This window comes from Staurois parvus, unplaced genomic scaffold, assembly GCF_062004578.1.
Source record: "Staurois parvus isolate SC_StPar_1 unplaced genomic scaffold, SC_StPar_1.0 ptg000409l, whole genome shotgun sequence".
In the NCBI taxonomy this organism is placed as follows: Eukaryota; Metazoa; Chordata; class Amphibia; order Anura; family Ranidae; genus Staurois; species Staurois parvus.
The window spans coordinates 1,162,261-1,188,049 of record NW_028318205.1 but is presented as its reverse complement, the minus strand read 5'-3'; the positions used below and the strand labels follow the sequence as shown (position 1 = coordinate 1,188,049).

General features: G+C 39.1%; 1 protein-coding gene across 2 annotated transcripts in view; it reads right to left on the bottom strand.

Annotated features, from left to right (window-relative positions):
- The window catches only part of SNTG2 (syntrophin gamma 2), a 618,654-nt gene that overhangs the window by 287,643 nt on the left and 305,222 nt on the right, over nucleotides 1-25,789 (bottom strand). The window contains exons 3-6 of one of the 2 annotated variants that reach the window (XM_089686706.1): nucleotides 20,871-20,927; nucleotides 18,866-18,923; nucleotides 18,704-18,747; nucleotides 13,156-13,195 (exon numbers count right to left, since the gene is read on the bottom strand). In XM_089686706.1, the coding sequence (XP_089542832.1) occupies nucleotides 13,156-13,195; nucleotides 18,704-18,747; nucleotides 18,866-18,923; nucleotides 20,871-20,927 (199 nt within the window). Of the gene's footprint in view, nucleotides 1-13,153; nucleotides 13,196-18,703; nucleotides 18,748-18,865; nucleotides 18,924-20,870; nucleotides 20,928-25,789 lie in introns of both variants that reach the window. The other variant, XM_089686707.1, reaches the window with a different exon arrangement.

The window sequence follows — 25,789 nt, the reverse complement described above, 5'->3', positions numbered from 1 at the left end:
TTGGAGCAAAACCGGATTACCCAGAGGAAACACGTCTTCTGGCTGATATTTAAACTGAGTGCTGCAAGGCAGAAGTGCTAACCACAAAGCCATTAACATAAAATAAGGTGAACAAACAGCATGGAAAACATACATTTTCCACGTGACTTGCATTTGTAATTAATTTTCTGCATTCATTCAGCAAAATTGCTGATTTAATTGTTCAGTATTCTAGAATGTATAACAGTTTGCGTTAAAAATCCTTTTGTTTGTTTGTGATGTGCATTGCCCTTCCATTCTTAAATTGTAAGCTTCAAGGAGCAGGGCCCTCCCAACCCTCTTGTATTGAACTATACAGTTGCTGTATTGCCCTGTTATATTGTAAAGCGCTGAGCAAACTGTTGGCGCTATATAAATCCTGTATATTAGTGATAATGTGCACTTTACTGCTAAGGCTGGTTATAGGTTGGGACGGCTGACATTTTTTGTGTAGAATGAATGTCTTCTAGAATGTATGCCTTCTTATACCTACATATATATAAAAATCACATTAACAGCCAAAAAAAAAAGAGTGCTTGTAAAAATGCAGGTTACTTTCAAAAATTTATGTAAATAATTCACATTTACAAAACATAGCAGAATTATTTAAAATGTATAAAACCAAAGCCAGAAAAAGCGGTATAAAAAAACAATTTGTGTGCTCTTCCCAAGCATATGTATTTGATGTTCTTAGTAAAAGGATTTCTATGGTGACCTGAGATTGTAACAAAGTAATGATTAAAACATCAGAGTTACTAATGTGTACTATTTTAAAATGCACTCTGTGATTTCAGACCCGAGGTTAGCACTGACAATGTGGATAACTGTGACCGGTCAAATCAAAAGAGATGCAAAAATTCCTGCCTGCTCTTATTAAATTTTATATACATTGGTATTTCTTGGAATTCGTGAAAGAGTATAAACTTGGAAGATGGAAAGGGGTGGGCAAGCTCTGCCAATACTATAATTTGTCAAGTCTTTCACCAGTCAGGGACCATGGGTATTACTGCATAGTTGGGGCAATGAAAGCTGCCATAGGTATTATTATCAATATTATTTTGCTTTCATATTATATTATTTTATTATTATACAGTATTTATATAGTGCCAAGTTGCCAACAGCTTGTGCAACGCTTTACAAAATTATGAAAGACAGTACAGTTATAAAACACAATTCAATAGAAGGAATCAGAGGGCTTGTTACAGCCTTACAATCAAAAATGAAGGGTCAAGTGATACAAAAGGTAATAACCGTGGGGGATGAGATGGAGAAAGTAAGAGTTAATTTATTAGTCAGAGGTGGGAAAGGCCTCTCTGAAACACACATACTCGTCTCCATGCTGCAACATCAGTGTGATGCTGCAGCTGTCCCCCACTATTACTAAGCACAAGAACTGAATGACCACTGATTGTTAAGTTCTCAGTCCACTCTGAGCAGAGAGCCATGACTGTCAGTCACAGCTCTCTGCTTTTCCCCTCCAGTGCGGAGTGCTGAGAGCCTGAGCCAGCTGCTGATCAGGCATTTGGGTGGATCCTGACAAGATGGTTGGGATCCTTCCAGAGTCTGGGGCACCTCTGTGACATTAGGCAGTAGAGGACTTTATTTATCTTTGTTAAATAGCATAATAATGTGTTAACAATTTTATACGTGTATCTCCAAAAGACAATAAACCCTCTTTTACATTATTCAGTTTGTGAAAATTATAATGATTCGGAACATTGGCCATTTAATTGAAATATATTATATTGGAAAATGTAAGAGAAAGTTAGTTTTGACCGCAACAAAAAAGTAAGATACAATTATGGGCTAAAATGTGTCAATTATAGGGCACTGCTGTCTGCACTGTCTTTATTGTTCCTTGGAAACTTTGATAACATCCACCGATCCTCTGATATATTTTTGTTCACTCAACAAAGCACAGCAGTTTCACTCTTTCAAATTATCAATACCACTGCACCAAAGCTGAACTCTGCTTTAAAACTAAATACTTTAAGAGTTTTATGGAGTAGTGGATGTCACCCAGGAGGCAAGATTCAATTTAAGCTTCCATTAAAGGTTAAAAGATGTATATATTGCACATTACTACTGCAGAGTGAATTGAAAGATCTAATACACTGTAGGCTAACTACTAAGTTTATATTTAAAAATGTATTTTAAAGTTAACCCTTGTATATTAAAATAATTTTAAAATACAGGTTAATGAAAAGATTCATTTTTATTCAAAAGCATGCAGAAATGTAACAGTTTCAGCGATACTCTTAGTTTGTTAACTTTTAATAAAGTGTAACTAAAGCCACAAAAACTTAAAGAGGAGCTCCACCCAAAAGAGGAAATTCCGCTTTAAGGCCTCGTCCCCCTCTCCCTGTTAACGATTGGCACCTTTGGGGAGTGACTACCCAGTGACTACCCATTTCCATTTCTGCTGCAACCACCTAGGAAATCGGAAGTGGAAGTTGTCCCCCCCTCCCCATAGTGTCCTGGGACATAAGACAGGCCCCAGAAGACTACAGGACCATTCACAATCCGCAGTGCTACTCATGAGTGCACAGTGGGCACCCGACTGTGAATCCACAAGCTGTCACAGCCAGGTACCCAAACTTAAGATGCCAGCGCTGGGGACAGAGGAGAGCTGGTGAAACCGGCTGTGGTGAGCACACTGCTGGATTGAGGGACAGGTGAATGTCTGTTTTTTAAAAGTCAACAGCTACAGTTTTTGTAGCTGCTGACTTTTATTTTTTTATGTTTTGACTGGAGCTCCGCTTTAACTCCTCTCCATTGATACATCTGCGAGGTCTCTTACTGACATCAGCATCTTCTCCCTGATGTCTTTTGCCGATGATTGGCCAAAGCGGTAAGACATACCATATTTTTTGCTCAATCAGACGCACTTTTTTCCCCAAAAAAATGGGGGAAAATGTTTGTGTATCTTATGGAGCGAATATGGAGCTGTATTCCTGCCGCTGCCGTGTTAGAATACTGGGCCGGCCGCTCGGCTCTTCTGTGCTCATCGGTCCAAATATTTTTTTTCTTGTTTTCCTCCTCTAAAACCTAGGTGCGTCTTATAGTCAGGTGCATCTTATGGAGCGAAAAATACGGTATCTCCTGCACATCAAAAGAATGAAATGCAACACTTGCCTAAATTAAAGCGAATATGCAGCACCATTTACATAAACATACAACTATTAATTTCTCAGCACCTGATAGTTTTACAGATTAGCTGGTACCCTAAACTAGACAACCAGAGAAACTTGCCGTTTGCAAACACCCTGATTCAAAGTGACCCTGTCACTGGGATACAGATTAGATGGAAGAACCCTGTAACATAAAAATGCTAATATCTGCAGGTGATGACTTCATACTTCACTCTGTTTAAGAACTAAGGCCGCTGCTTCTACTGACACTTCTGGGCATGTTAGGATAGTGTGTCACCTGCTGGGTGTTGGGGTTCCTCCCACTGGACACTATGTCGCTATTGGTAATTTGATCAATAGGAATTGATTAGGTTTGTGACATGTTAAGGCTGGCCATCAATTATGCAATTTTCTTCCCTTACTTTTGCAATCAGAGGTTGAAGTAAAGAAATTTTGTCAATCCCTTCCATTGCTCTAGTGTATTCTGACAGATTTCCTCACCATCAGAATACAATGATCACTGCTGGCAGCTATAGCCGCCTGTAGGTGATTGCAAAAAAATCTCCAACAGGCTGGTTATACTGAAGCCGATTGATTGATCAACTTCAGTACAACCAGCCTGCCCATATATGGATCAAAATGCTGCCATTTCCTTCTGAGTTGGATTAAATTTAAGCATCACAAACTTAGGGCTTCCATCAGCAAAAAGAGAAGTGGAGCAGACTTGGTGGACCTCTTGGTTTTTTCCTTGCGTTCGCTATGAGAATTAACAGAAACACCCCATGTAAGCTAGTGTACTGACTACACACAAATACACATTTTAGTTGGGTGTGTAGTCCACTTCATTGATCCAAAGTGATATTTCGTAATATCTGAAAATAACAGGAAAACCATAGTGGTATCTACAGATGTTGGGGGCCACTGAAAACTATATTATTGCTTTATGGGTTTTAAGTGAATCAACTGGAAAGTGGTAAAGAAAGCCTATGTTTAACCTGTGGTCCATGGCCACTTTCCTGTACATTCTGAAATGACTTAGTGTAAGAGCTTACTTTCCCTAACACCTCTCCCACTTGTGTCAAATTATGTATCATCACAGACCTATGCTGCTTCTGGCTTTTTACAAATGTTGAAATTTGGATATAAACAAAAGTAACAAAGATTAGCCTTGCATTAAGAAAAAAGGGGGAAAATGCGAGAAACAGGTAATCACATGATTAACTGGTACTGAAATGACAGCACAGACATGTCTGCAGCTAGACCAAAATCCACAAAAAAAGAATAATTAGTATCAGTTCAAGCCAATAGCACCCTGTAATTAATGTACAATATATTAACACAAAAACAGGTTAAACATAGAGCCATCTTTATGTGACTATAACAGCTATGCACTTTTTTCATTACAGCATTCAGAAACACTATGGAGTTGATTTACTAAAGGTAAATATACAATGTACTCTGCAAGTGTAGTTGCTCTGCTACTTTCCATCATCCATCATGTTTTGTTTTGTTTTTTATTTCTTGAGTGTGATTGGGCATTTATTATAAAGTGAAGCTTTACTTCATTTACAAAGCTCTGGAGCAACTGCACTTGTAAAGTTCACTGTCTATTTGCCTTTAGTAAATCAACCTTCTATGAGTTGTAATCCATTCTATTTATTGCTGATATTTCCCCCCATTTAGACCTTAGATCTTCTCTCTGCCCTGCCTACGTATATACTAGAGTCCACATGGGCATTCTTGTAAAAATACTACATTAACTCTGTTACAATGTTTATACAGTAAGATCTATTATCAATTCTTCAGCAATAAAAGTCAAACAGAGGCTGTAATCCTTCCCTACTCTATCAAAACTTTAATAAAGTAGATTAAACTTTAGATATAGTAATCCAACAAAAGAACAGGAAAGTCAAATTACAAAAAAATAATATATGTTGTTTTTTAAAGCTTATATTTTATATGTGCTGCATTTACATTGATTAACTTACTTGTCAATGGAATAACACTTCAAATAGCGCAAAGTGCTTAAAATATTTGTAAATGTACCTAGATTCAAACTCAAGAAAGAGATTAAGAACAATCATATCATTTTATGGAATCAGTTTATACAAATAAAGAAGGTATAAGAGCATAAAGCCCATGAATGAGGAGTGCAAAGAACATAAATACTAACTTTTATAAACCATTTACTGCTGGAATTAACATCTGTTGTTTCTCTAACCAAACGTGTGTTTAGTAATAACATCATAATATCATTAACTTCTTGGAGGGTTGTAAAAAGGTCAAACAAACTTTATTTCCAAGGGAGGTGATTACCACTTGCATCATTAGTCAGCAGAAAAATGTGTCCTATTGAATTTGTTGGAGAAAAGGACCCAAAAATTTTTCAAGATGCTCTTTGGTCAAAGCCAAAAATTAAAGTGCATGAGCAATGGATTTTTCTTATTTTTTCCATTTTAGTCTATTAAATATACTACTGAAAGATTTGTGCTATATTTGTCCAATAAGTGCACAAAATATCCGTTTAACCCGCCAGAAATATGAGCTTGTATGTTCCTGTGCACTCTAAAGCTTTATCTCAAGCAGTGTGATTAGCCTTGTACAATGCACCGCTATGAATTACACAACAGAGGGAGGAAGTGTTTGTAGTTCTAAAGTGTTTGTAGTTCTTAGGTTGGCAATGCTGCCATACAGCGATTGAGGAAAAAAGCCTGAAAGTGAAAGCAAATGCAGCCACCACATGTAAGGACCAGTAAACCGCCATATATTAAATTTTTGTTCTTGGGTTTATATACATGGTCTAAATTGCATAAACGGTAAAAAAACTACCTTGCCTAAGTTGTCTCCCTCTATAATCTATAAAAAATGATCGCGGACTGTGCCAGCAAAGCAAGGGTTAATTGCTCATTTTGTTCTAGGGGGAACAAAAAAGTTAAATATCCGATTCGCTCCTCCCTGCAGCTTCCAGTCCCCACAGCTTCTTCTTACCCACACTGCAGCAGTCTAGGATCCTGGTGTTATCAATGGCAAAGCAGGGCATTTAGCCCTGCATTGGACATAATGGAGCCAAGACACAGCCAGCCACCAGAGTGTGGGGGAATGCTGTCTGCCAGGGGAGCAGAGGATCAAGTAAATAAATCTCCCTTTGACAAATTGAGCTATTAACCCTTGAGGTGTAGGCACAGGCCCACTGCAAGATGGGCTTTAAGGTTGTCTATAATGTAATGTGTGTGTCATCTCATAAAAATGCACTTAACTGCAGAACAGAAAGGACTTGTAATGCATGACAACGGGGACACCTGTCTGGTTGTAGTTCTCCAAGATGTAAAATCCACTCCTTTTGTGGGAATTTTGCTCTCATTTCTCATAACATCTACAGGACAGAAAGTGAGGGAAATTTCTCCAGCAGCCCACAAAGGGCAAATAAAATAACCTGCTAGGAATTGTTGCACATACAGTAAAAAATTATATCCTTTGTGCATTATGCAATTTATAACTGAATACTGACATGCAATGAGAAAGATTAAATGAATTCCATTCACATTCACTATTGCTTTGTTTTCACAGCTTTTCCATTACCCCCCGGTCACATCAAGCCCGACTTTGAAATCATGCAACTTACAGTGAAGTCGCACAATTTCAAAGTTGGGTGAGATGCCGATTTCAGGTGCAATTTGCAAGACATCTGACACAGATGTCTATGCAAATCACACCAAAAGTAGTACATGTACTACTTTAGAAATCAGTGCGGCTCCAACCAAGTCAGAACCCCACTGATATGTCCGCTTTAATTGTGGACAATAGGGTGTGACTTGGCATACGATTTGCAAGTTGCATGGCATGCAAATTGCATGCCAAGTTGCACCCAATGTGACTGGGGTGTTAGGGAGATAGTAAAGTACTGGCCCTTACACATGTTACATATAAGTAAATGTACATGTTTGTTTAATTGAAAAAATGCTAACTTCCTCCCCACTTTTCAAAAAAAAAAAAAAAACATAACACCTTTTTACTACACCCACCATTCATGAATTTGCATAACTTAGGTTGATTCTTGAACTGAGGTTATTGAGTTTTCTCCAATTGTGCCAATTGGAATGTTCAAGAGTTCAAACAAAAATCTCCTGACCTTAAGTTCAGGTAGGTTCAGTGGTAAAATAGAAATAGTGATTTGTTTTCTTTTTTATTTTATGTAAACATTCTGAAAAATGCAAGTTAAAGGGAAGTCTTTCCTGAGCTTGGTAAAGGTGACTGACTTTCATCATTAAATCATATTCAGGCACATGATGGAGTATTATTTGCAAAGTGAATTTTCGCCACATTCACAAATTTTTGCCCTTGCAAAGTGAGCAGCCTATGTGCCTTTAATATATGAACCCTGATGTGTCTTGTGACTTTACCAGAAGACCCCCCAACTGCTGTTTAGGCACAATGCAGGACATGGGTTTTTTTCTAATAGATCTTCTGGCTGAAAAACTCACAGGCCATTGTTTTTGCACACCTTGCAGGGACAGAGACCATCATAGTTACTTAGTTACATAATTGGTAAAGTTGAATAAAGACACCAGTCCATCCAGTTCAGTGTGTGTGTGTGTGTGTGTGTGTTTGTGTGTATGTTTATGTTACCATTTCCCTACCATTTTCCTGTATATTATATTCGCTAAGATACCCATATAAAAGTTTTATAAATTTTTGGCACCTGCTGACATCACTATCTGTGGAAGGGAGTTCTACATCCGCACTGCCCTAACAGTAAACATTTTAAGGTAAACTGTTTCTCGTCCAACTTCACAGAGTGGCCATGTGTCTTCTTAATAGGCCTAAGATCGAATAGTTTACCCCCATGCTAGAATCACCAGTTAGATATTTGTATAGTGTGATCATATCCCCTCTTAGGCGTCTCCTCTCCAGGAATAAGTTTAATGTTTGTAGTCATTCTTTATAACTAAGATGATCTAGCCCCTATCAGGGAACGAGAAGATCGCCGCAGCGCATGAATCTGCACATGCGCAGGATTCCGACAAGGCATACAGGAAGACGGGCACTAGGACCCAGGCGCACCTGTCACCGATGACGGCGTCGGGCAGGCACTACGACCCAGGTGTGCCTGTCAGCGCTGGGCGGGCTATTTAAAGAGCACCTTGGTGCTGATTCAGTGCTGACTGGTCTTTCAGCTCCCCTCCGTGTCCTGCTAGTTCCTGACGTTACCTTTGTTGCTGACCCGGCTTGTTCCTGACCCAACTCCAATTGCTCTCCTGCTCCTGGTTCCTGACTTTGGCTCTGCTCCTGACCTTGGCTTTCTCTTCTGATTCGGTACTGCGCTGCCCGACTGTTTATGACCCTGGCTTGTCTGACCCTGCTCCAGTCCTGTTCCTGGCTACCTACCTTGCTCTGCTGCACATCTGGAAATACACAGAACCTGCCTGCTCTATTGCTACTGTGCTCTTAATCAGTGGATACTCAGTCTACCAAGGCCATCATCTGCAAGAGCCACAAGCAACAACTCCTGGCGCTCTTGTCCCCCTGGTCCCTAGACTCCCCCTGTTCCAACCTCAGTGGGGTCAGGGCTAGGGACACAAGTTAGGCCAACCTCGTCAACTCAGTCTCCCATCAGGTACGTGACAGCCCCCTTATTAGCTTTGTTGCCCTTTTCGGGGCTCTCTCCAGTTCCATCACAAAATTCCTGAGGACTGGTAACCAGAACTGGAAGGCATACTCATTGTACAGAACAAAGTAACTCCTCACAGTCCTGTCTGGTATTCCCCCTTCTCATTTGTGCACATCTGTCTTTAAAAACAGGCAACATGAAAAAGAGCAGGATAGAGGGCGGAATTGGAGACGGAATTGGAGGAGGGCAGATATAACTGTTCTATTACATGCCAAAGACCTGGCATAAAGAAAAGAAATGTCTCTATAAAGAACATTCTGTGAGGAAATCACTTCCCTCAGATGGTAGTACCCCTTTATCACCTCTCACTGACGCACTGATGAACAGACTTTTGTGAGGTAAAAAACGAATTATATGAAATATCTATAATGCAAACGGCAAAACAGATTTGCAAATACAGTGTGCATACAGAGGTTGGACAAAGATATGGAAACATTACATGATTTGCAGGTGTGAAAGTGAGGACATGTTTTGCTTTGAAAGTGGAGGTGATGTAACATTCTTTTGCTTCCACTGTGTGATGAGATATCTAGATAAGTGGGAAGCCTTACTTTTGACATTCAATGCATGCGCTGCTAGCACTATGGATATAATATAATCACGGCAGAGCTTACTGAGCTTCAAAGAGGGCAAATTGTTGGTGCAGGCGTAGCTGGTGCCTCTGTGACTGAAGTTGTCAATTTATTTGTGGTGTTGCGAGGTACAGTATCAAAGGTTATGACAGCATATACAGTTTCCGGGAAATCATCATCTGATAAATATAAGCACGGTCGATATAGTCAACTGACCAAAAAAGACAAAAGAACATTGCGCAGGATTGTGACCCAGAATAATAAAACATCTGCTGGAAAAGTGACTGCAGATCTCAGTCTCAGTCTTCCAAAGCTTGTATCCACAAATACTATGCAGAAGGAACTCCATCAGCAAAACATTCACAGGTGAGCTGCAATTACCCAACCATTAATGTCCAACGTTAATGTTCAGAAGAGGAGAGAGTGGTGCAACACCCATAAATCGTGGACTATTGATCAATGGAAAACTCTAACATGGTCCAATGAACCACTGTTCCCAACCACTGGACATTTTTACCTGTGGTAAACACCGTCCCAAGCTTACGACCAGGACTGCCTTGTGCCAATGGTAAAGCATAGTGGCGGCACAATCATGGTTTGGGCAGCCATATTTTGGTATTCTACAGACCCCATACTCACCTCACCTTGAAAGGTAGAGTCACTGTCAGTGACTATATACATTTTGGCACCCCATGGTGCAGACACTGTTTCCCAAAGACAACACCATTTACGAAGACAATAATGCCCAGATTCTCACAGCTGGTGTTGTCAAATTGTGGTTTGATGAGCATGGAGACAAAGTCTCACGCCTTCCCTGGTGGCATAGTTGTTGGACCTCACTATCATAGAGTCACTATGGTCAATTTTGGAGAACAAGGTATGGGCTCGTTTTCCACCTCCTGCATCTCTGCAATAACTGGAATGTTGATTGAAGACTGCTATCAGATTCCACTATCCACAAGACATATATTTGTCAATTATAAGGAGAATTCAGGCTGTCTTGGATGCCAAAGGCAATACAACACCATATTAGGTAATGATTTTGTTCTTTTACCTGGTGTTTCCATAATTTAATTTTAAACCTGATTTCAGACACTTCTAATTCATAAAAAAATATATATTGTGTAGGACTTTTGAGGTGCCACAATGAATCTCATCTCTCAAAGATATAGTCATAAAAATTCTCATTATTTCTATATGTATATAAAAGCATCATTATATTTTGAATATATGAATATATGTATAATATATAACGATTTAAATAACCAATAATACATAATGATAATTTTTATGATTGTATCTTTGAAAGATGAAATTTATTGTGACACCTAAAAAGCCCTGTAAAATATGTGCTTGTCTTGAATTATTATTGAAAAATGGGATATGGTATGAGATATGATGACCATTACCTTCATTGTATGGTATTAATATTTTAAATGAGAAACAGGTTTTACAATTCAAGGCACATTTGGCAGGTACTACACTGCATTTGTAGTTGCCTGGATTTGGGCTTTAACTGCTTTTCCTCCGCCCTATAGCTGAAATACTGCTACAGAGCATCGGGGGTGCGCAAAATCATGTATGTATATGTGATTTTTCATCTCCGGGTAGGGGGCACCTTACTCTCGCCACCATTCGCAGCCTCAGCTGTCAGTCACCGGGTCCTGGCTGGTGATTACTCGCTGGCACCTGGTGATCGCCGAGTATTACCGACCGGGGAGAGACCTGTGTATAAACAACACAGGTCTCTCCCCTGTCAGCTCCTGCACACTGCTTCGTATTCCTCTGCATAGCACAGCCATACAAAGAAGTGCGCTTACAGTGAAGTACACACATAGCACATAATATGAAACAGCATAGAGCACACAGTTAAACCTTTGATTGCCCCAGACGTTAACCCCTTCCTGCTCAGTACCATTAGTACAGTGTCAGTGCTTTTTATTAGCATTGATCACTGTATTGGTGTCACTGGGGATGTCACTGACACCAAGTCAGTTCCCCCCAGTGTCAGAATGCCCGCCGCAGTCCCGCTATAAGCTGAGCGCCGTAATTACTAGTAAAATAAATAAATAAAAAATTCCAGTATATATATCACCATTTGTAAACGCTATAAATGTCATGTAAACCAATTAATTGACATGTATTGGGATTTTTTTTAGTAAAGACATGTAGCAGAATACATTTTGCCCTAATTTATGACGAAATTAGATTTTTACGATTTTTTTTTATTGGACGTGTTTAATAGCAAAAGTCAAATATATTGTTTTTCTTCTCAAAATTGTTGGTCTTTTTTTGTTAATAGCACACAAAAAAATAAAAAATGCAGAGGTGATCAAATACCACCAAAAGAAAGCTCTACTTATGGAAAAAAAAGGACGTAAATTTCATTTGGGTGCAGCATTCATGACCGTGCAATTGTCAGTTAAAGTAATGTAGCGACGTGTTGCAAGAAATAGCTTGGTCAGGAAGGGGGGTAAAACTTCTGGAGGGCAAGTGGTTAACAGAATTACAACACTCTCTAATATGTCACTAGTAAACACACAAGCACATGTACACACACACATTAATATGAAAGGTTGCTCACTGGAAACTTTAAATAAGTTGGTATTATTAATAGATGTATAATACAGTATGCATTCATTATTATTAATATTGTTTTCATTGACTCTTTTTCTTTTCATAATTTCCACTGCATTTGTATTATACCAACATTTATAGCATAACCTGTGTCTTTTTGCTCAACCTGAAAGTGGTTGTAATAGCTGAAGGTTTTTTACCATCATGCATTCTCTTCATGAAGGTAAGAAACCTTCTGTGTGCTTCTTCCCCCACAGCCCCTCCTAATACTTAGCTGAGCCATATCTCAATCCAGCGATGTGCATGGGAGCCTTGGCTCTTCCGAGTCTCTCTCTTCTCATTGGCTGAGACACAGCTGCGGGAGCCATTGGCTCCCACTGCTGTCAATCACAGCCAGTGAGGAGCAAGTGGGGAGGTGGGGGGCAGGGCTAAGCCATGCTCTGAATGTTTTATGGACACACAGAGCGGAGCTCAGGAGCAAGCACGCATAACTCTGAAGCAAGCAGCTTGCTCTAGGGGCACTCAGCAGGGGTGAAGGGCCAGGAGCACAGGTGGGAGACCTGAGAAGTGTAGGATTGGAGTTGCTCTGTTCAAAACTATTGCACAGAGCAGGTAAGTATGACGTGTGTTATCTTCCTTTATTTAATATGCCTATAAAAATCACTTGAAGTCTCAGAGACCCTTTTTTTGCTACACACACACATTGTAGAAACTAAAATTGTTATATTTTCACCTGCCCTGTAAGTGAGCAGCATCCAGTTATATGGGATAGCAGAAGGGGGTCCCAGCTTGACCCACATTTAATGTATATGGGCTCCTAAGCACCAAAGAGCTCTTGTGCAGCTGCTTGACAAATGGAATGTCCACCATTGGGAAGATTATACTACTGCTTGAAAAATGTAGTTGACTGTTAAGAAAACCCTGTATAGTATGCAATAACTAGTATTGAAACTGTTGCTAATTAGATAGCAGTTGCTAATTAAATAGTCAGAAGTGATTAGCATTATCAGGAAATTTAACCAACCCTTTTGATAGCATATGTGGAAAATATGTACTACACATCATAATGACAGAAAAGAAATAAAATACTACTAAAATAAAAAAAAAACACTAATAAATGCAACACAATAAGATGAAGGAAAGAAAAAGACATGAACACAGATTAGTTCAAAATACTTACAACTTACCACTTCTTCATGTGTTGCGGTCTCAACATTTATCCCATTCACCTGCAAGTAGAGACACTTTTCTGTTTATAATAATTGTACTTCCTAAATGTAGGTTTTTAATTTTCTTCTTAAAAGTCACTGGAACATCAATGACATTTCAGAAACAAGTTAAAGATTTAGAGATCAATACAGTGAACCGATTTAGAAAATAAATATGTTGGCAGTTAGAAACCAACAAAGCAGAAATATTTTGTGAGTTTGGTAATGAAGAACAAGACAAGTGTGTGTCAGTAACCCTTACAGTGAATAGTTTTTAATTCAAGAATGATACGGTTGGTGATAATAGAATGCTGTTGAATACAGAATGTCAAAATACAGCAGAGGGTTTAAATTAGAATTTGTTTAAAATGTATGTCAACATTTTTTTGTTAGTAAAAAAAAAGTAGTCTAGGCTTTTATTGCTATCTGTGACCCCTGCTAAGAATATTCACCCTCTCTATTTATTCCTTTGTCACTGGTACAAAAAGTAACTATATTTTAAGCTGTCATTAAAACAGGAACAAAGGGGAAATCTTCCAATAAGAACATTTATTCTGGTGACAACAACTGGCTAATAGGGGATTTCCCTTACTTTGGAGTGATTTAATCTAATTTTCTGTTGTTTGATGAGAGGATATAAAGATACATTTTCCCAAAGCAAAGACAGCAAAAATATCCTAAGAGGGATTTCAACCATTATTTATTCTATTCAAGCTAAAAGGTTTCCTGACAGACATACTGTAGGTCCTATAGGACCCCACTCACATAAATGTTTGCTCTGAGCCAGAGGGCACATTCTTTTTTGCCCTCCTCCTAAGACCTGTGTTTGAAATCTTACCTTGTTCCTGCACTCAGGATAAAAACGTTCATGACCCAGGCATTAGTGGCTCAGAATGCAAGACATTTTTCGGGAGACTTGAGAAGACGCGACCCTTGTAAGTCCCAGCGGTCCCCAGCTATCAGCAGGATAGACGAAGGGGCAGATGGATGCGGTGTCAATGGAGAGTAACCTCTTCAGTTACAAAAGTCCCCAGCAATTAGTGGAGTGGAAAAATGGGGGAAGGATGCAGTGCCATGAAGAGCTAAGGTCCTGCCATTGGTGGGCAAGTGGCAATTTGGCTGGATAGCCTTGCTATTGGTGGGTGGCCATGTGACACTGTGAATGAATGTAGCAGTCTCCTTACTCCAGGTGGGGTCGCGTGAATGCTGTGATAATGGTGTTGTATATGTACTTCTTCAATTTTAAATAGCAGCTGTTCATGTGTGTATTTTGTTCCTTGCCTTTTTTCCCCTGTCTCTAGCGGTTTTCATGCTCTCATCGTGGCTGGAGTGCATCTGCGTTCTAAGCCGCAGCTCCCTATTCCAGCCTGGTATCCTGTAACCAACTCTGTGCATGTGCCTTGCAGGCACCGGTGATGTCTTCATAAGCAGTCATAAGCATCTGTGCAGTTGATATTGAGATTTTCCCATGGGCAGTTTGCAGCAGTATCCCTAAACATTGTTTGAAATCATCACAGGGATATGCTTTCATTAACACCCTTGTGTGCTGCCTGTCTGTGATCCTAGTGCATCCTAATTGTGCTGAATGGCTCTATCACCTGTGCATGTTGGCTGACTGCGCAGATCTAACATGAATGTGTCACCGCTGTTCCTTATGGCCAGCCCTTGCGTAGCAGGTATGAGAGGGCATGTTCAACCCTTTTCTTTCCTCGCTTGCCTGGAAAACCTTATAGGGTTTTTTAACTCTTTCCTTTCTACCCTATTTTGTTTTTTTATGATTCCCTCCAGGCCAGGTCCTCAATACACAGCATGAGATGATAGAGACCTCATTAGGTCATGACATTGGCATTCTTCTTCCAGATTTAGATGCCATAGGTCATCGTCAAGGTCCAGGCATCACAAGAAGCTCTGATTCCTCCTCTAGGCTCCGCACCCATCGCCGTGCAGCCACCCCATGGAAGGTGTCTGCTGGGGAGATGGGACTCAGGTCCCAGATGGCAAGTCTCTGTGTGAGCCATGCTATGCCCAGGTGGTTGGGGAAAGGGATGATGATAATCAGCAAATGGAATCTCTGCTGAGGCACGTGGCACAGGAGTATCTTAAAGAGTGGGGTACAAGCCACATGCAAAGTCCAACAGTCATTATGGCATGCTCTTCCACTATGGCCAGGAAGAACTGGAACTGTCTCAACCAAGCCATCCATCTGTGAAGACCTAAGACAGTAAGTCAGTGGGAGACGAGATCTACTTTGCCCTAGTGATGCCTTTAGTCAAGACAATTAGGAGGGGATTAAAATGGATAGAGCCTGTAGAGTTTCCTGCAAAGCAAAATTAAGTTAATTAAGCACCTCAAGAGAGAGCGTACTAATTTTCTGTTCCTAACAGAAATAAGGGACATCGTTTGAATGAGTGGAGCAAGGTCGTGAGAAAGATCTCCATTCTGAGCAAGATGGCCAAGCCCTATCCATCCAGGGATAAGGATGTGAAGCATCTAGAGGTTGCCTTTCTAGTTATTGAGGCCTTGTTGAGGCGAGCAAAGTATGTCACTCTCCATTTGGAAGATAAAGTGAATGGCCTATAAACCAGCCTTGGTTCTTGAGGCCGTGTTTAAAGTGATGGAAATTTGGGAGGAGAATGTGGATGCAGTTTTCTAAGAGCATTTTCTGATAAAGCGTCTAGAAACTCGGTAATACAGGAGCTGAAGTTGGCTTAATTTGTTATCATCCACTTGGTGATGTTGGTTATGCTCTCATCAGTTAGGGCAAATATAGCTGTGGCCTTGGCTTGCTGATCCTACTTTTAAACAGGCGTGGTGTAAGATCCCTTTTGAGAGAGCTCCACGTTTTGGCAACAAGTTTGATAGCACCATAGCTCTGGCCAACAGTGGCAAGTCAGGGTTTTTGCCTCAGGACCTCAGTTGCCTGCTAGGCCAGAAGAGGACACTGTCTAAAAGACAAAGTTCAGAGTGTACAAGGGACAAACACTTTTACAGAGAAGGTTAGGCTTTTAGGAACAGCTGGGGAAGAGGCCAATTAAAGCACCAAACAAAAAACTTTGATAGGTGCAAACATACTCCACTAATGAGCAACAAGAACTTTTACAAAGTTGTACAATATTTTAAATGCATGTGCACTTACTTAGTAAAAATTTGTAAAGGCATTTAAATAAAATGGAAAGGCTTTGCAGCATATAACAAGGTGTCACATGTGATGGCTCACAAGCATTGTACAGTTATTACAGCATAATGGGTGGGTTAGTTAACCTTGAGCATTATGTTACAGTTAAAAGTGGTACCTGTGTGCCAACAAAGTCATGATTGGCCAGCTAGCTAGCCACTCAGGTACTTGTCCTTTATCACTCACCTTTGTCTCATGTATGCAGCCAGAAAATCAAGCTCTCATTTGATTGCCCTGCTTAATTGTTAGGGCTTTATAAGCCTCAACCGATTTAGTCACCCGTTCGGCAGACCTCATATGCAGCAGAGCTCCCCTGCCTCCTGTCCCATTTGCTGATTCTTTGTGATGGTGTTAGTAGTAGACATGGTCATTTTGTCTAAATTAGAATGGACCAAGGTAGTAATGATTGTTTATTTATGTTTGCCTGTGCTTCCTTAGCTGAGCCTGTTATGTAGGTCATTTGTTAAATATTCTTTCACTTCAAAACAAGGTAACTCCCTAATAAACACCTTTATCTATCCAAAGAACAGTTTCTGTTCTATCATTTGTATTGTCATATTTTTATAAATGTTCATGTGTTGGTAAGGTTCCTGGTTGACATCCCATGACCTACTTACATGACTTTCATGCTTTAAAGCTGTACGTGGTTTTAAATACCATCATGACATTTACAGACAGCCTAGAGACAGTATATTTTGTTAGTGCATATTTGGTCTTTTGTCTCTACTTGTGTTCTACCTGTGTTCTTGATACTGTATTTACCATACTTATGTAATGTGATGTCTCGACAGCCTCTTATAGCCATTAGGGATGGGGTTTGTGTTCATCTTTTCCATAAATCCTGTGGGTTTGAGATTTAAGGTCCCACATCCTGTAGATTTTTTTTTTAAACCATAATGCTTTGCATGGCCTTTGAACTATGACCAGAAGGCTTAAAAGGACCAACAATGTGGATTTTGGATAAGTTAACATCCTAACTATAAAAGAGGGTGCACAGGGCAGCCATATTGGCAGTGTATTGGAAACGGCTGTAAGAAAAGTATAGAGAAATCTGACAAGCTGCATAAGGAGGGATTGGGGTCAGTTAGGAAACTTGAATTTTTTTTTTTTAATTTTGACTGCTAGCTCTTTGGGTAATCAATCCCTTTGCTGCTTTTTATGTTCTTAATTTTTATTTTGAATTCCCCTTACAATTACTAATATTTTAATGGAAATGTAAGTGGTTGTAAATATCAGACATGAAAAATTAACAAAACACATCCTTCTATTCTGCATATATCTCTTTCCAAAGCGATGAGTGTGATTTCTCTCTGCTGCCTTGTTCCTCTGTTAACGGTATGAGTCACTTCTGACAGGTTTTCTCGACACCAGAGATAAAAATGTGACGGGTGGAGTGCTCTAGCACACAGCCTGTGCTTCAAATCCTTAGCTCTATATGTTCTCCATGTACTATGTGAAGGAGCTGTGCCCCTTCCATCCATCCAGGGCTCAGAGCTCCCCTCACTGAGAACTGCATTGTGAGATTTCAGATCCCTGCCCCCTGTTGCTAGACATGAGAAATAATCATTTGATCTGTGTGTTTTTAAAATGAGCTACAGAAGAAAGGCTACAGATAAACAGGTACTACTTATGTAGGAGGTGTATTACCTGAGGCTTGACACTTTACTGGATTTATGTAAAGGTCTACAACCACTTTAACTGAAATTAGCTGAAGTCCATGTCTAGTTTGAACAGCATGGGGAAGAGTTGACTTCAGTAAGTATTTCAAAGCTGTCTGTGTCCCTATTGAGGAGATTTTTCTGTCATATTTTAATTGTTGTCTTAGTTCTCTCTTACTACTTTGTGTGACATCACTTGGCCATGACATGAGGGGGGACACAGGAAATTCGGACAGTGGTTTAAATCTTCCTCACTCTATTAGTGAATATTTTAACTGCTGCCTATGTCCCTGTTTGGGAGATTTACCCTCTCTTCCTATTTTACACCAATTGAGCACATGACCAATGGACGGAAATCTCCTAAATGGAGACACGGAGGACAAAAAAATGTTGGTAGAGGTTCTAACAGTTTTACTCTCTATCCAATGCAAAAAAAATGGCTTTTTTTCCAAGGCTTGGTGTATAAATTAAAAATAGATATGAAAGGTGAGAAGGGAATCTCTCTACCGAGGTTACGTGCCGACTATGTCATTCCCACTTGGCGGCAGGATCCCTCCGATAATGAGGGGTCTTGAGTATAGAGCCAATCACCACACATATAAAAATATATGAAATCATTTTACAAAGACTTTTATTATTGGTTTTAACATTAAGATGTAAATAATAAAAAAGATACTAAAAAACAAAGATACATACCTGCATTAGTGCATCGCCTGTGAACAGTAACCCACTCTGATCAGCTGAAGAGCAATAAAATCAAGTAAAATGTAATAGTAAATATAATAGCAGTACAACAATAATAATATTTTTGTTTTAATTTTAATACGTTAACAATACATTTGCATAAATGAGAATTACCTGGTTGATCTTTAAAGATTTTAGATATGACAACAGGTACTTTATGTTGTGCTCCACCCTAAAAAAAGAGATAGGTTTATTAGTTTTTTTATAACATCTGCTTGTAAAGCAGATTATTTTTATAGGTAATTCCAAATAAGTGTACAATTTCCTAAAGCCAATTTGAACTTTCACATTAAGGCTAGTTTCAAACTGCTGTTATTCGATTTTGATCCGACTTTCAGTGAAATTACGTAGTGCTACTTAGGCGCAGTTTGAATGCAACATGGATAAAGATTGTATATTCTATGGGGCCAAAATCAAGCTGGAATTGCACCAAAGTAGTACAGAAACCTTTTCCAAAATCATGTTGTGCTGGGTTGCATTGATGTGAATGAGCACATTGAAAACAATGTGATTTCCATTGTCATGCGATTCTGTGTGGCTCGAATCTGAAATTGCACTAATGTGAATGGAGCCTAAGTCATCTAAATAAATTCAGTGTAAACTAAAATAAAAGATGCACAAAGTCTTACAGTTTGTTTTGTTGGAAAACAGCCACAGCCAGAGAAATGCAGCCTGTCCCCTGCCTGCATAATGCAGAGAAGGTATGGAGTTATTTGTGTGTGAACAGCAGTCACTCAACAATGGTCTGCCAGAAGTAGAGTTGTGCAATCAGCACCTGACAGATTATATATGTTTAGCTGTGACTTGAGGGGTTAGGTGGGGAGGGGTTGGCTATGTCAGACCACCGCAGAGAGACCACTGCTTAAACACAAATAGCAGCAATGCCCGCAGTATGCTGGTAGTGGATAGTCTTTTTACTGTGGTTGTGGCTGCTTTCCAACTAAACAAACTGAAAGACATTGCATACCATTTGTTTTGGTTTTTACTGAATTTATTTAGCTAATTAAAAACAAGTTCAATTAGGCTTTAGGGCACAATTAAAATAAAACAAGCCTTTGTTTACCTTTTCTAAAGACATTTTAAATGAGGATTATGCTAAAGTTTCAGGAGTGCATCTGATCTTCATATATAGTACTTGAGGTGCTTGAGATATTAAGACATTATCCCATAGAAAATTGACTACTGCCTTTGATAGCCTTTGATTGCTTGTTTAGCCTAATATAGCTAATATCACAGAAGGGTCTATTAATGAATGTTTTCACACATAATTTACACAGATTTACACATTTTCATCTAAGATTCAATTGAAAAAATGTGCAAGTCTTGGGGGAAAACATTCATAAATAGACCTTTTAAGGAATATTTGCAACTGGTTACCAAAATCAATTCCTATGCTTTCCTTTTATCTTTTTTTATATGTGAGATGCTAAATGAAAACATTTATGTGTCAATCTAAAACCAGATAATAAAAGAGTCTTGCACATTTAAGCACTAATTTCTTTTTTAAAATGTAAAACTATAAGTATAAAATAATTGTCTCAAACTGCATATTCTGTAGCAGCTGGATTCTGCATTTCATTCCCCACCAAACTATGATCCCTGATTGATTTTGTGAAGTAACACAGAATGTGTAAGTATTTATACAGATGGGTACTTGCCGTATATTTTTCCCTAGAATTATTTTTTGTTTTGCAGTTAAAATCCTCTCTCGTTTATGGGTGTTTTATTTACAAGGTCCATTTTTTTTCCAAGCTGTTTTTTGTTCCACAAAAAAAGCTTTCAAAAGCAGGAATATGAAGCAAAAACCAGGTTGCAACGCAAGTCATAAAAGACATGCTACATAAACAGTGATTACAGCGCCACAGGCAACATCAGACTTTATTTTATTGTGTATTTTATCAACTTAAAACTGTGCTAAATGTGCAAAAAAATACACTATGCATATATACCTTTGAAAAACATTTCCTGACACATTGGCAAATGATCCCTCAACTTAAAACTATACTTCTGAGTTTCTTGGATGACATGGCTAATATAGTTTTAAATAAAAAATACATTTTTTGTCTACTTTTATTTTGAGGGATTGCTGATATGTGAGAGTGTATAAGGAAATACATACCTTGATGCTTAGGCCTAATCCTCCAACAGGGTCTCTGTGAAGTGTAACAGTTCTGCGCTTTAAAAAATTGGAAAATAAGTGAAATTTAGGTTAGTACTGTATATAAATTACCTTAGCTAAAACAATCAATACCACTGATCCTATTCCTTAAAAAAAAAAGAACAATTAAAAGGAGGCTATTTGCAACAAGAGTGGCACTGGATTAGGAAGTCAATTTGTCGACAACATAGTTGATGGTCCAACAAACTGGATCTTTTTTAAAGTACAAATTACAGTCAGGCAATTACTACATTAGTAGCATGCCTATAATGTTTGTTTGCATGGAATGTTGGACATTTCTCTTTTACCTTTACAATCTAATCTATAGACAGAGTAAAGTGCAACAGCGCTAGGTGTCTGACAATTGATACAAGAAATAAATAAATTAATTAATTAATTAGACAAGCAGCTAGCATAGGAAGTAAACCTCGAGAACTTCGGATAGTAAATTGACCATAAAAAATATGCAGCGCTCATATGTTAGATAATATCATGATCGCATAAATAGAACAAAGATTCATGATAAAAATAAAGCATTAAAATATTAAAATAATAAACTAGTGACTTCTGTGGTGCATCCAAGGTTGAGAAACCAGTAGAAAGTTTGTGACTCTTGTGGTAAAGAACTGAGAATAGCTTGCACTAACCAGACGTCTCAGCACATGGAACATGGAGTAATTAAGACCTACTCCTGGTACTCTGAAAGGAAGCCACTGAAGAGGATGATGTCATCTTATCTCTCGCCACTAGATGTCATGTTCCCAGGACAGCAGGACGGGGATCCCAGAGATATACATCAGCCAATGGAGGGATTAATCCAGCGCATCAGTCAGCAACCCACAGAAAGCCAGGAAGAATTGAGCACCTTCAAAAAGCCCGGGCTTACTCCATAATAAGAGAGCCACAGGCCAGAAACGGGGTGACAGAGCGAGAAGTTCGCTGCCGCCACGCAGTGCCTGGAGACAGGAGGAGGAAGAGGAGGAAGTGCCCCTCTAGGATGGCGGTAAAATAATATTATAATTCCCAGAATGTAAAAAATTAACTATTTTAGACATTTTGAGAGAAATAGAGAGCAGAAGCAGAGAGAGCAGTATTTGTTGAGATTAGCTGTCTTTTTTCTTTTTTCTTTTTTTTTTTGTGGTGTCTGGATATGTTCCAGCTCATTTCTGTGCAGAAAGTATTGCAGCAGTGTCTAACATATTTTCTTTCATGCAAAACCTTAAAGTATGGTGTACCAGGTCCATTTGAGTACCAGGAAAACGTTTTGCATGCATTTTTCATGATGAAAAAAAGCTCTGGACAGCATCTGGAAATAAAAGAGTTAAAAAATTTCCAAACAAAAATTCTTATAAACGCGGTTAGCCGCATTTACAAGCATTTGGCGTTTGAAACACTGATAAAATCTACTCCTGAATGCAAGTTTTCTGCGTTCAAATAAACGACTGTAAACTCAACTACCTGTAAACGACTATAAATGACATAGTGTACATGGACACATAGGAAAACATTAGGGAGAGTTCAGGGGCTGCTGAAAAAAATGCAGAAAAGCTCCTGAACGTGAGTTTATTAGCTACAGTGTACATAAAGTCTAGCTGTAGTAGAGAAAAATCAAATCTTCTACCCTGCCAGACAGAACAGATTTGAATGGACAACAATACAAATCCTTTGACAGGTAAAACAGCTCCCCTATACAATGTATGTGTGTGTGTTTCATGTGTTTCATATGCAGCTGTTTATGTGGAGTTTAGCTGTGAATGCTAGAAGTCATGTCCTAGGTGTTTCATTTATGAAGACCAGCATGCCATGCACAGAGAAATAAGGGCACATTTTTGATATGCTTGAGTGATAGTAATGAATTCTACATTCCACTCATACTTCTAAATGATGCTGCTTGAAGGATTACATTAAAAACATTTAGAACTACTTAGCTATGTTTTTTTGTGCAGAACAGTTGTATACTCTAAATCCAGTTTTGCGTTTAAAATGAAAGGGGTTGACCCTAATTTAAAATCATCTTCCATATCCTTTTATATTTCTCAGTTTTGTAATTGCTAAATGAGGGTCAAATGAGCAGTTCACGGGAAGAATAAAGGAAAAGTACAAATTAATTATTGGGTGGAGGTTCAAATGTGATCCAAGGTCATACTTTGAAATTACTTTTTTCAATTTGGAAACCATGTAATATTCTTCAGTAATTAAAATAATTATTGTATGTGCTGCTTAATTCTGAAATTAGCATGGGCATTGTGCTTTAAAAAATTCCGAATTTTACAATTATTGCTATAATTCCTATTAGTATATTCATCTGTTTCACATTCAAAACAGTCAGTTTCAAAAGGCAACATAGAAATTATTTGAAACATTTAAGTCAACAGGGACTATGTATAATAAGTTTGCTGAATGAATGTGACAAACATTTGCATAGCTCCAACGAAATTTGCTGTATTCTGTGTTATAGAGCAGGGGTCTCCAAAGTTTTACTGTCCTTGAGACTTTAAGGGGTGGGATATGGCCAGTGGGAGTAGAAAATGGCCTGAAGTCTAGTGAGAGTAAATAATGCCCTATCTTTGGTGTCAGTGAGAGGAATAGAGCCCCATTCTTGGTGTCAGTGGGAGAAATAGTGCCCCAACATTGGTATCAATGGAAGGAATTCTGTCTCATTGTTGGTGTCAGTAGAAGGAATTGTGCCCTTTCATTGGTGTCAGTGGGAGGAATTGAGCCCTTTTGTTGGTGTCCATAAGAGGAACAGTGCCCCATCGCTGGTGTATAGAAGGCCTCCTTCAAACAGACAATTTAGGGCATATTCCAGATTTGAGCAGCAAGAATCAGCAGATTCTTGGGATTCTTGGTATCATAGGTGTATGCAAACAGCATAGTGAGCATAATCTGTTCAGCCTGTACAGGGCAAGAGAAGCTGTTGCTGTTTGCATATATCCATACATGCAGTGGTTATCTGTGGTTTACGGATGAATGTCCGAGCCGTGGACACATCTTTCTACATCCAGAGGTGATCATCTGTCACTAACCGCAGGTAACTATTGCATGTGTGTTTATCTGGGAAGAGCCAAGGTCACTGTCATTAATTTACATGGGCAGAGTGATTGCAGCTAAATGCAAACACAAGTAATTCTGACTGCAAGAATCTGCTGGTTCTTATTGCCAGAATTTAAAGCTTTTCCCTAAGCACCCATGTGAATGGGGCCTAAATGTTAAATGTGCGCAAGCAATATGTATAAGAAATACTCTAATAAAATGTACCTTTTATCTTGAATTCCTCCTGAAGTGAGATTTGGCAATGGCCCTACTTTGCTGCATATTGTGCTCCCTACTGAAGAGGAAGCTGTACCTGTGTGAAGAATCTCCCTGCTTCTACTTAATCCATTCTGTGGCTCTGTGCTTTCTGCACCTCTCCTGCTGCTTCTAAAATATTCTCCCACCAGTCATCAGATCACCAGTCATCAGCAGGAAGCAATGACATGGGAAGGGAAACCTTGCTTCTCTACCAAGATGGCCATCTCCACACAAAGACACAGCACAGAACAAGGCATGTTCTCCCTGTTCCTACGTGGGTTTCCTCCAGGTACTCCAGTTTCCTTCCACACCCCAAAGACATGCTGGTAGGTTAATTGACTCCTATCTAAATTAACCCTAGTATATGTACTGTATATGTATGAGTGTGAGTTAGGGACCGTAGATTGTAAGTACCTTGAGGGCAGGGACTGATATGAATACAATATATACTGTATGTAAAGCGTTGGGTAAATTGTTGGTGCTATATAAACACTTGTAATAACTCCTAGATTGTAAGCTCCAAGGAGCAGGGCCCTCCTAACCCTCTTGTATTGAACTGTGTTGTTGCTGTATTGTCTCCCGTTATATTGTAAAGCGCTGAGCAAACTGTTGGCACTATATAAATCCTGTGTAATAATAATAATAATACTAGCGATAGAATCTTACTCTCTGCTTGCCTTTTTTAACTACTTCCAGATCACAATAAGTAATTACACGTCAGCGGTCCTAAGAGCTTATAGCGGCCTGCAGCTGCCATTTATCATCATATAGTTGTTTGGCTCCTATTTAAATTATAGTGATAACAAAAATCACCCAAATGACACTGATCAAAAGTTTACATACCCTGGAATGTTTGGCCTTGGTACAGACACACAAGGTAACACACACAGGTTAAAATGGCAATTAAAGCTTTATTTCCCACATCTGTGGCTTTTTAAATTGCGATTAGTGTCTGTGTATAAATAGTCAATGAGTTTGGATGCACTGAGTAGACTAGAAAATGGGCCATGGGGAGCAGAAAAAAACTGTCAAAAGACCTGCATAACAAGGTAATTTTATAAAGATGGAAAAGGATATATCCAAAGCCTTGCATATGCTAGTCAGTACTGTTCAATCACTTATTAAGAAGTGGAAACTTCTGAGATCTCTTGATGCCAAGCCAACGTCAGGTAGACCAGGAAAGCAGCCACAATTGCCAGAGGAATTGTTTGGGATACAAAGAAAAACCCACAAGTAACCTCAAGAGAAATACAGGCTGCTCTGGAAAAAGACAGTGTGGTTATTTTCAAGGAGCACAATATGACGATACTTGAAAACAAATGAGCTGCATAGTGGAGTTGCCAGAAAGCAGCCTTTACTGCACTAATGCCACACAAAATCCAGGTTACATTGTAAGCTGGAGTGACAAGACCAAAGTAGAGCTTTACAATCATAAGTGCTATGTTTGGAGAGGAGTCAACAAGATCTATAGCAATAAGAATTCCATCCCCACTGTGAAGCATGGTGGTGGCTCACTGATGTTTTGGGTGTGTGTGAGCTCTAAAGGCTCCGGGAATCTTGTGAAATTAATGGCAAGATTAATACAGCAT